The sequence below is a fragment of the Bos mutus genome, chromosome 10, assembly GCF_027580195.1.
Source record: "Bos mutus isolate GX-2022 chromosome 10, NWIPB_WYAK_1.1, whole genome shotgun sequence".
Classification (NCBI taxonomy): domain Eukaryota; kingdom Metazoa; phylum Chordata; class Mammalia; order Artiodactyla; family Bovidae; genus Bos; species Bos mutus.
In genome coordinates, this window is record NC_091626.1 from 29,869,317 (window position 1) to 29,885,140 (window position 15,824).

The 15,824-nt window shown below is 38.0% G+C and overlaps 1 protein-coding gene across 12 annotated transcripts in view; it reads right to left on the reverse strand.

Moving 5' to 3' along the window:
* The window catches only part of GPHN (gephyrin), a 535,685-nt gene that overhangs the window by 218,870 nt on the left and 300,991 nt on the right, over positions 1-15,824 (reverse strand). For 6 of the 12 annotated variants that reach the window (XM_070377681.1, XM_070377683.1, XM_070377682.1 and 3 more), the window contains 3 exons: positions 13,077-13,143; positions 6,419-6,691; positions 4,939-5,046 (listed from right to left, as the gene is read on the reverse strand). In XM_070377681.1, coding sequence (XP_070233782.1) covers positions 4,939-5,046; positions 6,419-6,691; positions 13,077-13,143 — 448 coding nt within the window. The remainder of the gene's footprint in view (positions 1-4,938; positions 5,047-6,418; positions 6,692-13,076; positions 13,144-15,824) is intronic. The other 6 variants (XM_070377686.1, XM_070377689.1, XM_070377688.1 and 3 more) reach the window with 1 other exon arrangement.

Consider the following 15,824-nt stretch of genomic DNA (forward strand, 5'->3'; position numbering starts at 1 on the left):
AATTTGTACTAGCTAGTCATCTCCCAGAACATCATTCTGTTTTTCTGTCTCTCTTGCACTGAGAGGTGTTACATTAGAGAGGTCAAGAGTGATGATTCAGGAGCCAGACTGCCTGGACTTGAATACCAGTTAGATCTCTAGCTGGTTATATGTCCTTTACCAATTAGTGCTTCAATTTTCTGATAAGTAAAATGACAATGTATGTAAAGTGTTGGTATATATAAAATGTTTAGAAGAGTGACTATTATTTTAATATTGTTTAATATACTAAAATATATTATAAATAATATTTAATATTATGTAAATATACTAAAATCAGCACAGATAGGAACAATAAAATTATGTGTGTATATATATATTATGTAAATATATATAACACACATTACACATATATATATAGTTGTTCTTCAGTCGCCCAGTCGTGTCAGACTCTTTGCAACCCCATGGTCTGCAGCACGCCAGGCCTCCCTGTCTCTCACTACCTCCCAAAGTTTGCCCAAGTTCATGTCCATTTCATCGGTGATGCCATCTAGCCATCTCATCCTCTGATGCCCTCTTCTCTTTCTGCCCTCAACTTTCCCAGCATCAGGGTCTTTTCCAATGAGTCGACTATTTGTATCAGATTACCAGAATACTAGAGCTTCAGCTTCAGCATCAGTCCTTCCAGTGAATATTCAGGTTGATTTCCCTTAAGATTGACTGGCTTGATCTCCCTGCTGTCCAGTGGACTTTCAGGAGTGTTCTCCAGCACAACAGTTCGAAGGCATCAATTCTTTGGCGCTTTGCCTTCTTTACGGTCCAGATCTCACAATCATACGTGACCAGTGGGAAGACCATAGCCTTCACTAAACAAACCTTTGTTGGCAGAGTAATGTCTGTGCTTTTCAACATACTGTCTAGGTTTGTCATAGTTTTCCTGCCACAAAGCAATTGTCTTCTGATTTCACGGCTGTAGTCATATCCGCAGTGATTTCAGAGCCCAAGAAGAGGAAATCTGTCACTACTTCGACCTTTTCCCTTTCTATTTGCCATGAAGTAATGGGGCCAGGTGCCATGATCTTAATTTTTTTAATATTTAGTTTCCAACTCTGTGCGACCCCAGAGACGGCAGCCCACCAGGCCCCCCCGCTTCCCTGGGATTCTCCAGGCAAGAGAATCCTGGAATGGGTTGCCATTTCCTTCTCCAATGCATGAAAGTGAAAAGTGAAAGTGAAGTCGCTCAGTTGTGTCTGACTCTTAGCGACCCCATGGACTATAGTCTACCAGGCTTCTCCATCCATGGGATTTTCCAGGCAAGAGTACTGGAGTGGGGTGCCATTGCCTTCTCCATTAAGCATATTACATATATAAAAAAAAAATATATATATATATATATATATATACACACACACACACACACACAATATGTACATTCTTCAATTTTCTGACCAAAACTTTGCAAGTGTCTCTGGTGGTAATGGTGTGATTTATCTCCAGGTAAATCAATAATATTGGTAGGTTGCTAACTCAGCATTTTCTCTCTTAAGTTACAAATACATACTCTGGGAAGTAGACTGTTCCTGATTGGTCCTATCAGTCGAACACAGTTTTCTCTATGCTGTGTGCTGTGCTTAGTCTCTCAGCTGTGTCTGACTCTTTGTGACCCCATGGACTATAGCCCACCACGCATCTCTGTCTATGGAGATTCTCCAGGCAAGACTACTGGAGTAGGTTGCCATACCCTCCTCCAAGGGATCTTCCCAACCCAGGGATAGAAACCCAGTTTTCCCATGTTGCAAGCAGATTTTTTTATCTTCTGAGCCACCAGGGAAGCCCATTATTTCCCAAAGGGAAATCAGCAACTCTTTTTCTTCTCATAGCAGGCAGCAGATTTTCTTGTAATCAATGCATCTTGGGGGCCACCATTATTATATGGGACTTCTCCAGAAGATTTAATTTCTGTCAGTGGGATAAGATTTATTATTATGTATCTCCATGGGTCTCTTGCCTCTTTGTCTTAAATGCCTCTCACTATGTTTGGAGTTGTGCAAGCATATTGCAATCATCAAAAGTATAGCTGTAATTTTTTCACATTTGGATCCAGTCTCCTTGAAAAGACCTTTATACTTTTTAAGTAATCAGAGGGGCAAGATTTATTTATCCCTGTTTCCTCCTGTGTGTTGTTGTTGTTCACTCACTGAATCATGTCTGACTCTTTGTGACCCTGTGGATTGCAGCATACCAGGCTTCCCTGTCCTTCACTATCTCCCAGAGTTTGTTCAAACTTATGTCCAAGGTGTTGATGATACCATCCAACCATCTTATCCTCTGTGGTCCCCTTCTCCTCCTGCCCTCAATCTTGCCCAGCATCAGGGTCTTTTCCAATGAGGTGGCTCTTAGCATCAGGTGGCCAAAGTATCGGAGCTTCATCTTCAGCATCAGTTCTTCCAATGAATATTCAGGGTTGATTCCCTTTAAGATTGACTGATTTGATCTCCAAGTAGTCCAAGGGATTCCAAAAGTCTTCTTCAGCACCATAGTTCAAAAGCATCAATTCTTCATTGCTTAGCCTTCTTTACGGTCCAACTCTCTCATCCGTACATGACTACTGGAAAAACCGTAACTTTGACTATACAGACCTTTGTCAGCAAAGTGATGTCTCTGCTTTTTATTAAAAATATACTGTCTAGGTTTGTCACGGCTTTCCTTCCAAGGAACAAACATCTTTTAAATGCATGGCCACAGACACCATCTGCAGTGATTCTGGAGTTCAAGAAAATATAATCTGTCACTGTTTCCACTTTTTCCCCATCTATTTGCCATGAAGTGATGGGACAAGATACCTCCTGTGTGTCACACTCTCCTACTCTCTATTCCCTTGAATGAGGTTTCTTACTCAAATATGAAACTTCAGGGATTCCTATTTTCTATTTTTCAGTTATTATATGGAAATTTTTCCACCTCTTTGGCTAGAGACTGCATATTGAGATATGCTAACGTGCTTTTTGGTTGCACACCACAGCTGACCCATCTCTACCTCTAACGTTTTTAAAGTACTCTATTGGCTCAGGTAACTGAGAAGTCAATAAGTGCTTGAGTAAATGGTCAAACAATGTGACCAGGACTCAGGATCTCGTTTTCTCTTCCATTTCTTAGCATTGCTTCTTTACAGTTGGCTGCATTATTGGGAGGCATTACTTTCATGGTTCAAGACAGCAATTCTTTTAGAGTTATATATGTCCTCATTCATATTCAATAGAAAACAGAGAGTCTATGTTCCTAGCAGTGCAAATAAAACCTAATAGATGCTCTTATTGACCTGAATTATGTGTTTCTTGAACTAAAACTGTGGCTATGTGAAATACATAGGCCGGAGGGTTAGTCAATCTCACCTAAATCACATGACTGGGGAATGGGGTAAAATGTTAGGAAGAGGGAACTGCAAATGGCTGCTGAAGAGACAACTAAGAAATAACCACTACAAAGGGCATTCCTCAAGCTTCTTTGTTTCCTGAAAAAGCAACTTGTCAGTTTGGCAATAGCAAGTATTCAGATCACTAGGAACTAACTATTGAAGAGTTATTCAAATCTTTTTGGTTATTCAAATATTTTTCACATAATAACATAACACTCAGAATATGACAACTTGAAAGCTTGGTTATGAATAGAAAACTTCCAAATATTTCAGTTTGAAAACCAGGATAATTATTATAGTTGCTATGGTTGCTTTATAATATGAGAACACAAAAGACAGTTTGGTATATTTTGGAATGTTTATAATTTATAGCAAAGCTATAGCTGGAGAATTCAGCTGTTAACTGAAATTCTTAATCATTTTATTAACCAATATTTCCTTTTTCTACTTGGCCTTTGACTTGGCTAAGCGTATTTCTAACCAGGCATGGCTTGTTGAATAGACGGTTAAAGTCACCATTTGGTAGCTTATCTACCAAAAGATAACCAATACTACTTTTCCTCCTAGCATCCCCCTGAAATTCTGGGTATTTTTCTTCTAAGGATTATAAACAAAATTATACTTTATTACTTTTCTTATTTTATGTTCATATCAGGGACTGAGTTTTTTTTTTTTTTTTTGCAGCTGTGGTCTAAATTGTCACTGCTTATTCAGTTATACTTACCAGTTTAATCTTTTCTAGCCTGACACTTTTCACAAAGTACCATTCACAGCTAATGACTGAAAGAAGTGATGGAAAAAAACGTGAAAGTATTAATCTGACTCTTTGTGACCCCATGGACTGTAGCCCTCCAGGTTCCTCTGTCCATGGAATTCTTCAGGCAAGAATACTGGAGTGGGTAGCCATTCCCTTCTCCAGGGGATCTTTCCGACCCAGAGATTTCTTGCATTACAGGTGGAATCTTTACTGTCTGAGCCACCAGGAAAGTCGGAAAGAAGTGATACATATCCTTAAAAGTTTCTATCTGAAGATTAGTAATTAGCTTTTGTACAAAGCCTCAACTCTCTAAATGGTTGTAATGCAAACACAGTTATAGAAAAGAAAGATGCAAAATCATAAGAAAAAAAAAAGTAAGGTTGATATAAATTAAATATTATTCTGACCAATCTGTTTTGATTTTTAAAACTTAATGTGATCTTCTTACGGGATTATCTTAATTAAGGCAGGCAATATATTTCAAAGTATGTAATGAAATTACTAAAGAAAAAGACTTCTGAGTCATGAATTTCTTGGAAATCATGTGATGAAAATTCATTGCCACATACTATAAAATCTTAATGATGTTGGAGTACTTCAGGTACAGGAGAAACTATTAAATTCCTTGATGGAAGATACTCAGTGGCACTTATATTTTCAACAAAAAAGCACTAGTGAAGGTCCTTCAGAATAAAACACATCTTCTGTAATAAGTTACAGCCTACCTCCATACAGGAGGTAGGCTATATACTTGCAAAATCAGTAATGCAAAAGCCTCTTGTCTTACCGGTTCCTCTGCACTGCCTGTTGCATCATGGGAATAACTGATGAGACCAGGGATGGGCTGCTCACCGTGTGCCATGATAACAGCAGGACTGGTGTAGAATGGATGCTTCTAATGCACAACACATAACAATGATGAATACAATGACAGGAAAACATGAAACTATACAAGCAAAATGACTGGAAAGGAAAAAATTGAAAACAAATGGAACACTGAAATGCCCAAAATTCGCAAATGTATAATGACAAAATCAGCTTAAGAATTAAGATGGTATACGCTTTTTTTAAGGCTGAAACTGATGGTACTTTTAACTCTTTTAATTAAGAGTAAAAGAAAGAGAACATATGATGATTTAATAATGTACCTATTTCATCAATCAGTTCCATAAAAACAAAACAAAATGAAATAAAACAAACCTCACACATAACTTAAATACTTACTACTCTAAGTAAGGACTTAATGGATCACTGAATGGATCTGGAGATGGAATGATCCAGTTTTCAGTGAAGGAACCATCTAATGGTTGTCTGAATGGACACTTCAAAAGGATCCCTATGATTCTTTCCAATATAAATGTTGTCCAAAAATCCTCTCATGCTAAGCTCATAGCCCAAATTTCTGGACGAGCCATAAAAGTTTAGGAATTACTTCATAAACGATTAGATCACCAATCTTTACATTCTCGATCAATGAACAAACATTACTTCCAGAAGGGATATGCTACTCTCTGAAGATTTTAAAGTATACAAGGTGGGTTATATGATATATGGTTAACAATGTAAATCATGTTCTGTGACTCTGAGATGATGATGAAATTTACAGAAATAATGTATGGTACTATTTACTGTACTAAGTACTGTATGGTACTATTTACTCCCAGAATTGCTTGAAGAGAACTTGCAATATTTTGATACTGCTTTAACAATATTTATTGCTTTATTAAATTAAAAATACAAATACCTTACATCCATTTCTTCTCCATATGACTGGTGTAAATTGTGTCCAACAGTTAAATAAATGGTAGTTAATTGATGAAAAGTCTTGTCTTTTAAAAAAAATATATTAATCTTTCTCAACTAATTCCTTGAACCATCTTAGGTCTTTTACCCTCTTTTGATGCTCCTTTAAGAATTTGTGAATATTTGATGTTCTGAATACATAAACATTATATATTTAATATGGTCACAAAACTGACATCTTCACAGAGTTCTTAAATGTCACATTGTTTATCATGGGAGCTACTACTTCAATAGGTAACAGCAGAATTTTTAATGCCTCAGAACTCAAAACAAAACTTAAATGTTTCAAGAACTCAACATAATAGAGGGAATACAGCTTAGAGTGTCATGAATATTCCAGTTCTTTTTAAAGGATGCCACAAAATTGTATTTAAGTTATGGAAGAATGGGATGGAAAGAGAGATGAAATCAATACATTTACCTATGGGTCCTTTAGATCTCTGGGTCTCTCTCAACAGGCTTACCTTGGCCGCAATGGCTGCTGCAGTTATATGTGATGAAGAACTATCTTCTGTTGAAGCAACACCACTATCTTTCTTCTCTTCTTCCTCTTCCTCACATTGAACCCCTTTGTCTTCTGTCTGTTTATGGGGGCTAGTTGTGGGAGGAGGGGAAAGAGGTGGTGGCGGGGAAGGTAAATCTTCAAGTTCATCATGAACTTCCTTTACTTTTACAATGGCATCACGTAAAAGGTCAATGGCATGAGGTAGGGCTGGTAGTATGAACTGAAAGCATTCCTGTATGCAAGAGGAAGGAAAAAAACGAAGATGAAGTATTTTTATAGGCATGTAAAATGGGAGCAATCAAATTTATTTGTGATTTTGGATTTACTTGTGATTTTCTCTCCATCTGTCTTAAGAATGAATCATATTTAATGTATTGTCTTTGCAATGTGAAATATGAAGTAAACTGGTATATATTACAGTACTCTCCATAAGCTGAAGAACTCCACTATATAAACACACAGCAATTTTTTTTTTTTTTTTAAAGTAAAACTTCTATACAACTTTGGGATTTAAAGATACATTATGAGAGAGCAGGTAATAGTTTTCACCTTTCTGGTAAAAGAAGGATACTAGAACTAACAAACCGACTGAATATTCAACTATTTTATTCAGAGAACTTAGGTTCTGATTACAATTGTAAAGTACAGATAGACAAAATTGTGCAATATGTAAAAGTAGATATAAGTTTGTGCAGCATAAAAGTCAAAACAGTCTCTCTCTTTTTTTTTTTTTTTTTTGAAGGGGGTGAAGGAAAGTACAGCATTTATTGTAGGGTGCTAATAAGTAAGGACAACAGGCAGCTAATGCCCAAAATATGTCCATTATCACCTATAATGTATCACCAAAAGAAAACAGGTGAGAACTTTAAAATCAGAAAGTAAGGCCAGATATATCTGGGGAGTATATTTGTGCAGAAGTCTTTCTCTTTCACATGTGAAGCAACTTACCTTAAAATTTAATATGTAAAGAAACATTGGTTACTGGAATACCTGGACGGTAGCTACCTTTTACCCTCCTGGAAAAAACTGTATAATAAGGAATTTAACTCTAATCAAAGAGAAGTCTGGCCTTTATTCTCTGCTTTTAGGAGGTGATCTTTAGTTCCTTATTATATCATGCCTGATAAGAGTGTCTCTGCCTGGGGGCTTTAGCCACTGGACAGTCTAACAACATGGTTTATTATGAGGGCTTTGGGAAACATGGTATCAGTTTTACCTCTGGAAAGAACTGGGAATGGCTGACTAAAGGTCAACCACATGGGCAATAAGTGATCAAGTTCCAATAAAAACTCTGAACACCAAAGGTAAAAGCCAGTTAGCATAGGAAAAGGAAAGTGTGCACAGTTAGCAATGCTCTACGTGTGTTGTCTTATACTGGGCTTCCCCAGTGGCTCAGCAGTAAAGAATCCGCCTGCAATGCAGGAGAAACAGGTTTGATCCTAGGGTCGGAAAGATTTCCTGGAGAAGGAAATGACAACCCATTCCAGTATTCTTGACTGGGAAATTCCAGGGATAGAGGAGCCTGGTGGGCTACAGTCAATGGGGTCACAAAGAGTTGGACATGACTTAAAGACTAAACAGCAACAACAACTATCTTATGTTAACAGGAGGTGATGCTATCTATGACTCCATTAAAGAGAATGACCACAAGTTCCCTGACTGTTACCTCACTTAGACTTAGCCATATATACTCATTCCCTTGGCTGATTTCATCTTGTATTCTTTCCCTGTGATGTAACATACTCATGAGTATGACAGCTTTCAGTGAGTTCTGTGAGTCCTTTTAGTGAATTATTAAAAGTGAGGGTGATTTTAGAAATCCTCTCAATTGCAATTGATGACAGAAGTGAGGTTAGTCTTGTGGAGTGCTCCACAAGAAGTTAGCTGGCTAACTTTTGCAGCTGGTAAAAACTCCTTACAGTTGGTATTAAGAAGTGAGATTTGACAGAAACAGCCTGACTCACTGAAACTTGCGACCCAGGAAGAGGAAGGAAGAGAATATGCGGGATAACGAATCTTTAGAGTCTCAAAGAATACAGGGTCACCCAAAGAATGGCATTGCAGCTGTACTGCAATTAGTTACTGGAAACAAAATTAGCAGTTAAATTTGGAAATGAAAGATCTAACTCCTAAGGAGTCACATCAACACACAAACAATAAATGGTATCTGTACTAGCTAAAACAAAAGTAATGGAGAATGTTGGGGTAGATCCTGAGGCTGGGTCAAGCTTGGCTTCTGGATGGTCTGACATGTAGCTGCTAGCCTCAGAAAAATTCCACGTAGCCGTGGAAAAATTCACGTTGAAGTAATAAATAGTAAATAAAGTTGGACTGATTCATAAGAAAATGGGGAAAGAGAAACAAGAGATTCAAGGGACTTGTCCTAGCAGGGTGGAAACACTTATATGGTTATTAAGATGTGTATGAATGAAGTGAATATTAATGGGGGCAAAACAGATGTCTTAAAGAAGCACTGTTGTGTTGAGTGGACAGATGGGAGATCTGCTGATCTCCTAACATTAAGAGATCCTAAGCAAATTTCTTTTTACACTAGTTTGGTGGAATTTAGAAAGATAGAAGGCAAAGAAACCTTACCTTGAATCACCTTAAGTGATGGCCCCATAATATAATCAATATGAGGTATGACAAAAGGGTCTGGATTCCTTGGCCCAAGCCAGGCCTTAGAATTCCAAGGCCACGTGCACACAAATGGCTAAACTCATTAGGAGACAGATAAGAGACTTTTCTGGGATTCCTTGACATGGGGGCTCCATGTAGTGTGATTCTAAAACCTGTTGAAATCCTAATGGGAGGTGGGAGGAGTGTAGTTAGAATGGGACGCTATGGGAATGCAGCAGTTGATGGGATTAACGTAAACATTTAGGTAAGAATTACAATGTTTATGTGAACTTTATGAACTTTATGTGAATGGTGAATTTCTACCTGAATGTATTATGAGGATGTATGTTGTCTGGAGAATTTATCCCCTATCTCACACTGTAAAACAGGAGGCACGTAAATCCAGTCTTCTACTTGGACATGCTAAATGGGACCACACAGATTATTAATTTGCTGTACAAAAGCCTTGTGTGGCATGTAGACTAGGGCTTATAGCAAAAACCTGTGAGTGCCACTCAACAACTGCTGGAATTTTGGACCAAAAAATTTCCATTTGAGAGATAATTACTACTTGTTATTGGACTTTAACTGAGACCGTCCTTATGACTAAAGGACACACAATAACTCTGAAACCTGAAATATCTATAATGTCTTGGTAATTTCAGAGAAAAGCTCTAATGAGGAAGGAAGGCAATGCCCAGGAGAGTTCCATAATAAAATGGAAATGTTGCATATAGAATCATGCTACCAGGAGAATGCAAGGAGGTACTCACGAGCAGGCAGCCTCTTTTCACCTAGGGCTGACTTCGGAATCACCTGAGGAGCTGCTGGATCCTATGGCCACTTGGGCCATTTGGGCGGTGCCCTATAAACAGCTTTCTATTGATCAACAAAGAGCTGCTTGGTTTATGGATGGCAATTCCAAGGTGAAGGGACAGCATCCTGTTTGGAAGGCCGCCACTCTGATTGAAGAAGGTAAAAACAAATCAGCTCCATGGGCTGAACTGCTTGTTTGCCCCTATGTTTGGGTTTTTACTGACTCATGGGAAGTGTTCAAATGGCCTAGTCATATGGTCAGGCAGATGGGCAATGGAAAACTGGTCTATTAAAGGGATACCTGTATGGGGTATGGCTCTATGGAAATCACTCTGGGAATGTAATGGGTATATTAAAGTAGACTGTTAATGCCCATCAGAAGAACTCCCTTTCAGAATTGGAAGTTGACTGGTACTGGAGAGCAGATATCCTGGTATACTTTCTTGACACGGCCACCTGGGCCCATGAGATGAGTGGACACTAGGGGCCTATAGAAGGCAGAAACAGGCTGCATCCAGATATATTCCTCTTACACTATGAGGCACAAATGCCAATAAGAACTGTTTTGTCTGCTCTAAGGAGAGACAGACGGCAGAGGGCTATGCAGCGAATTCCCCAAGGGAAAAGTCCTACGTATACCTGGCAAGCTGGGCTGATGTTGTTAGTCCAACTAACTACAAATGGGTACAAGGCTACAAATGAGGTCTACTAGGTATAGACACTTACTCTGGATGAGCCTTGTTTATTCCAGAGTAGATACACATGCTCAACGGACTATAAAAGGACCAGAACAGAAGATATTGTGTCAGTGACCATGGAGGCACACATCTTTAGACCAAGGAACACACTTTCCTCTTCAGAGCAATAATATGATAGAAAACTGAAACTTAAACACTTGTTGTCTAAAATGGGAGGAGATAAATGCATGAGCTTTTATTAGTGTATGATCATACTCAACGTTAGGGAGGTTAAGTGAGTGTTCTCTCCAGACAGATTCGTCTGCTTTTCTACTAAGAGGGGATGAAAAAGGATGTTTGTACAACTACACTTTTCTCTTTACAATTGTCCTTTTTCTTTTTTTCCCACATCACCTGAACACTATTCTTTTCTATGTGATGCAGTGGTCTGAGGACCAGGGCTGTAACTGTGGGTGCCAGAGGCAGGGATGATTCTTAGGCTGAAACCGTAACTACACTTTTAAACCTTTATGTCAGAATTCCTAAGGGTTTGATGGTACAAACTATGTCTTACTCCATCTGGCCAAATTGGGCTTAAGAGTAAATGCAATTATATTGCCTGGGGTTTCAGACTCCCCACTAACTCTGTACTATGTAACCTTATCTTTAATAAATGGAATGGATTGAGAGGGAAGTACTGGTTGACCTAGTATTACTGATGGCCATCTGGACCAGCCCAGTGGCCAAATCAAGTGTCTCATTCAAGATGTTCAAAGGAAATGCTTGAATATAAATGGAGAGAAGGAGAAATGGTAGTTGAAGGTAAAGGAATGAGTTTAAAGGGGTTATGTAGCAGGGAAATCCAGTATTACTTTGGTGCCTCAAAAGCAGCTTAAAACAAGAGATGAAATTGTTTCTTGGCTCAGCTGTAGCAGATGCTAGAAAGGGAAAAGGCATAGATTGCTTTTGGAACCTGACAAGTCTGTAAACCTGAGGAGCATCGCTCTGGGATACATCTTGATCATATGATATGATGACGACTAGGTTAACTGTTACTGTGTGTATAGGACTCCAGTAATGTTTCAGTATCTTTTGACTCTTATTTTTCAGGTTATATTTACTACTATACTACGATATAATACAAGCATTGTTAGTAAGATTAAACTGCTGATATTGATGGCCACATGTACTAAGAATTTGAGTTAAAGCCTTCTCAATGGGTAATGACTGGCCTGAGCAAGAGAGCTAATTTCTATGGTAAACAGTTCTGTGCGAAATGTATCATAGGGTACAATAACAGAAGATCAGGTGGAAAATTAGTAAATGAGTACAAAAATATGAAAATTTGTATAATGGCTTTTGAGGATGAATTACTCGTTTCTCTGATTTTAATCCTATCTCTCTCTGGCTCCTCCAAATCTTAGGTATATTCACACTACTACTGTTGTTGTGTCTATAATATAAATGCTATAGTAAATATAGATGCTCAGCCAGACAAATATTATTGTTTAGTTGTAAGAAAGCCTTGGCCAGAGGCCAGGGAGTAGTTTGTATAAAGAAAATTTAACTTTACCCAAAGAGAATCTGGCCTATGCCCTTAGTTACTGCGAAATGAAAGGAGTGCCTTTTTTCTGTCTGGAAACTTTTGCTACCAGGCAGTCTAACAGTGTGATTTATTATGGAGACTTTGGGAAGTGTGATATTTGGCTCTGGTAAGTGTTGGAGACTACAAGTATTAGCCCAGGCTCTGGGAAATGCAAGAGACTAAAGGTCAGCCATACGGGCAATATATGATGTACCTCAATAAAAACTACGGATGTTAAGGACTTAGAGCTTCCTTGATAAGCAATAAACCTTGTGTCGTTACATACTGATGCCCAGAGAGTAATGTGTTCATGACTCCACAGGGAGAAGATATTAGAAGCTCTTCTTCATTTGGTATTTCTTTATTCTGTCTTATGCACCTCTTTCCCCAGTTGATTTTAATCTGTATCCTTTCCATATAATAAACCATAACTATGAGTATACCAGAGAAGGCAATGGCAACCCACTCCAGTACTCTTGCCTGGAAAATCCCATGGATGGAGGAGCCTGGTAGGCTGCAGTCCATGGGGTCGCTAGGAGTCCAACATGACTGAGCGACTTCACTTTCACTTTTCACTTTCATGCATTGGAGAAGGAAATGGCAACCCACTCCAGTGTTCTTGCCTGGAGAATCCCAGGGACGGGGGTGCCTGATGGGCTGCCGTCTATGGGGTTGCACAGAGTCGGACACAACTGAAGCAACTTAGCAGCAGCAGCAGCAGCATGAGTATACCACCTTTCAATGAGTTCTCTGAATCTATCGAGTGAATTATTGAAACAGAGGGTGGTTTTGGGAATGCACTGAACTGCAACTGGTGTCAGAAGTGAGGTCTTGTGGAGGACTCCAACTTCTTGTATGGCTAACTCTCACAGCTGGCCAAAATTTCTCAAACAAACCATATAAATATGAAGACTGCTTACCTGAGATCCTTTCTTGCTACCTGGCAAGTTAATTATGAGAGTTTTCCCTCTGATTCCACATACAGGCCTGGAAGGAAAAAGAAACTGGATGAATACTAACTTAGCATGATGGTTGGTTTAAATACTTTCAACAACAAAGACCAATCATTGTTTTTATATGTGAACAACTTTTTTAGGAGTAAAACTGTTACAGCTAAATATTTACCAAGTATTATACAAATTGGGCACTCTCTCTGGCTGAGGTTTTCATAACAATGGTTAGTGTGGTGGATTAGAAAAATGCACTGAACATGATATCAGAATAAATTAGCCACTTTAAAGAAATAATGGCCATATTATCTTCTTTCTCTAACTTCAGCTTTTTCATATCTCTTACAGTTCTAAGAATTCAATGAGATAGCATACTAAAAATGACTAATATAGTAATGTCTATGTTCAAAGTCTAACACATAAGGCACTCTGGCATTGAGTGAGATGTTTAAACTCTTGCTTCTCAGGAAGTCTATAAGTTTTAAAGTAAGAATAGACTTTTAGACTCAGTGGGAGAAGAAGAGGGTGGGATGATTTGAGAGAATAGCACCGAAACATATACATTACCATACGTAAAATAGATAACCAGTGGAAGTTTGATGTATAACATAGGGCACCCAAAGCTGGTGCTCTGTGTCAACCTGGAGGGATAAGGTCGGGAGGGAGGTAGCAGAGGAGTTCAGGATGGAGAGGACACATATATACCTACGGCCGATTCATACTGATATATGTCAAAAACTATCACAATATTGTAAAGTAATTATCCTTCAATTAAAATCAGTAAACAAATTAAAAAAAAAGTGAGACAGGTCTCTCATAGATCAATAGTACTGGGGAGAATTTAGAGACCACAACTATTAACTGATAAATTGATAAACAAGTCAATTTAAAGTATAAAGGTCTTTCAGAGTTCACTGTAAATTTTCAGGTCACTTTAAAAGCAAGTGGTTAGATAATAAACATAAGCAGTTGAGAAGTATGAAAGCTGGAATAAAGAGTTGAAGGCCTAGATTTCAAATGAAAGTTCGAATCATGCTCTTCCAATAATTGGCTATGTGACTCTGATCTGGTAACATATAATTTCCATTATTTGAAAACAAAAGGACTAGATTCAATTAGTCTATTTCTAAAATTTTATAACTCAGATTCTAAGTCACATAAGAATATTTTTCTACAACTTTTAATTGAGTTTCTTATTTAACTTTTTGAAATAACCTAAAATTGTCTTGTGTTTTATTGTTTTTTCTTATCATACAAAGTGCTCATAGCTATTTAAAACTGTCCATACAGCTCTCCTTTTAATTGAGATATAACTGACAAATAACATTATGTTAATTTTAGGTGTACAACATGATGATTTGATATAAATATATATTATGGAATGATTAGTACAATAAATTTAGCTAATATCTGTCACCACACATTGTACAATTTTTCTCTTGTGATGAGAAATTTTACAATCTACTCTCAGAAAGTTTCAGCCAAACAATATTATTAACTATAATCAACATGCTGTATATTACACCCCCAGAATTTATAAGTAGAAGTTTGTGCCTTTTGACTCCTTTCACGCATTTAACCCACTCACCAACCCCTGCCTCTGGCAACCACCAATCTGTTTCTCTGTATCTGGTGGTTTAGTCGCTAAGTCGTGTCCAACTCTTGTGACCCCACTGACTGTAGCCTGCCAGGCTCCTTTGTCCATGGGATTCTCCAGGCAAGAATACTGGAGTGGACTGCCATTTCCTTCTCCAGGGGATCTTTCCAATCCAGGGATAGAACTGCAGTGTCCTGCATCGCAGGCAGATTCTTTACCGACTGAGCTACGACGGAAGCCCAATCAACTCTCTGTATCTATGAGTTGATTATTATTAGAGTACATATACAAGTGAAATCATACAGTCTTTGTTTTTGTCTGATCTATTTCACTTGGCACAATAGACTCAAGGTCCATTCATATTGTTACAAGTAGCAAGATTTCATTTTTTTTAATGACTGACTAATGTCCTATAGCATATATATACCTCATTTTCTTTATCTATTCACCCATCAATGGACACTTAGGTTGCTTCCAGGTCCTGGCAATAATGCTGCAGTAAAGGTGGAAATGTAGATATTTTTTCGAGATAGTGATTCTACTTCCTTTGGATAAATATCCAAAAAGTGAATTGCTGGATCAAATGATAGTTCTATTTTTAATGTCTTTAGGAACTTCCATACTGTTTTTCCACAGTGGCTGCACATAATTACACTGCCACCAACAGTATATGAGGGTTCCCTTTTTTGCATATCCTCTCAAACACTTGTTATATTCTAATGGGTGTGAAGTGGTATCTCTTTGTGGTTTTGAGTTGCACTTCCCTAACTAGTGTGATGTGGAAAATTTTCTGATGTGCCTGTTGGCTATTTGTATACCTGCTTTGGAAGAGTGTCTATTCAGAACCTCTGCCCATTTTTAATTTTTTAAAAAAATTGTTGTTCTTTATAAATTTTGAGTATCAACCACTTATAGACACATGATGTGCAAGTACCTTCTGCTGTTTGGTAGGCTGTATTTTCATTTTGCTGATGGCTTCTTTTGCTGTGCAGAGCTTTTTAGTTTGATGTAGTCCCATGTGGTTAATTTTAATTTTGCTTCCTTTGCTTAAGAATACATATCCAGAAAGATATTGCTAAAACTAATGTCAAAAGCATACTGCCCATGATTTTTTTCTGGAG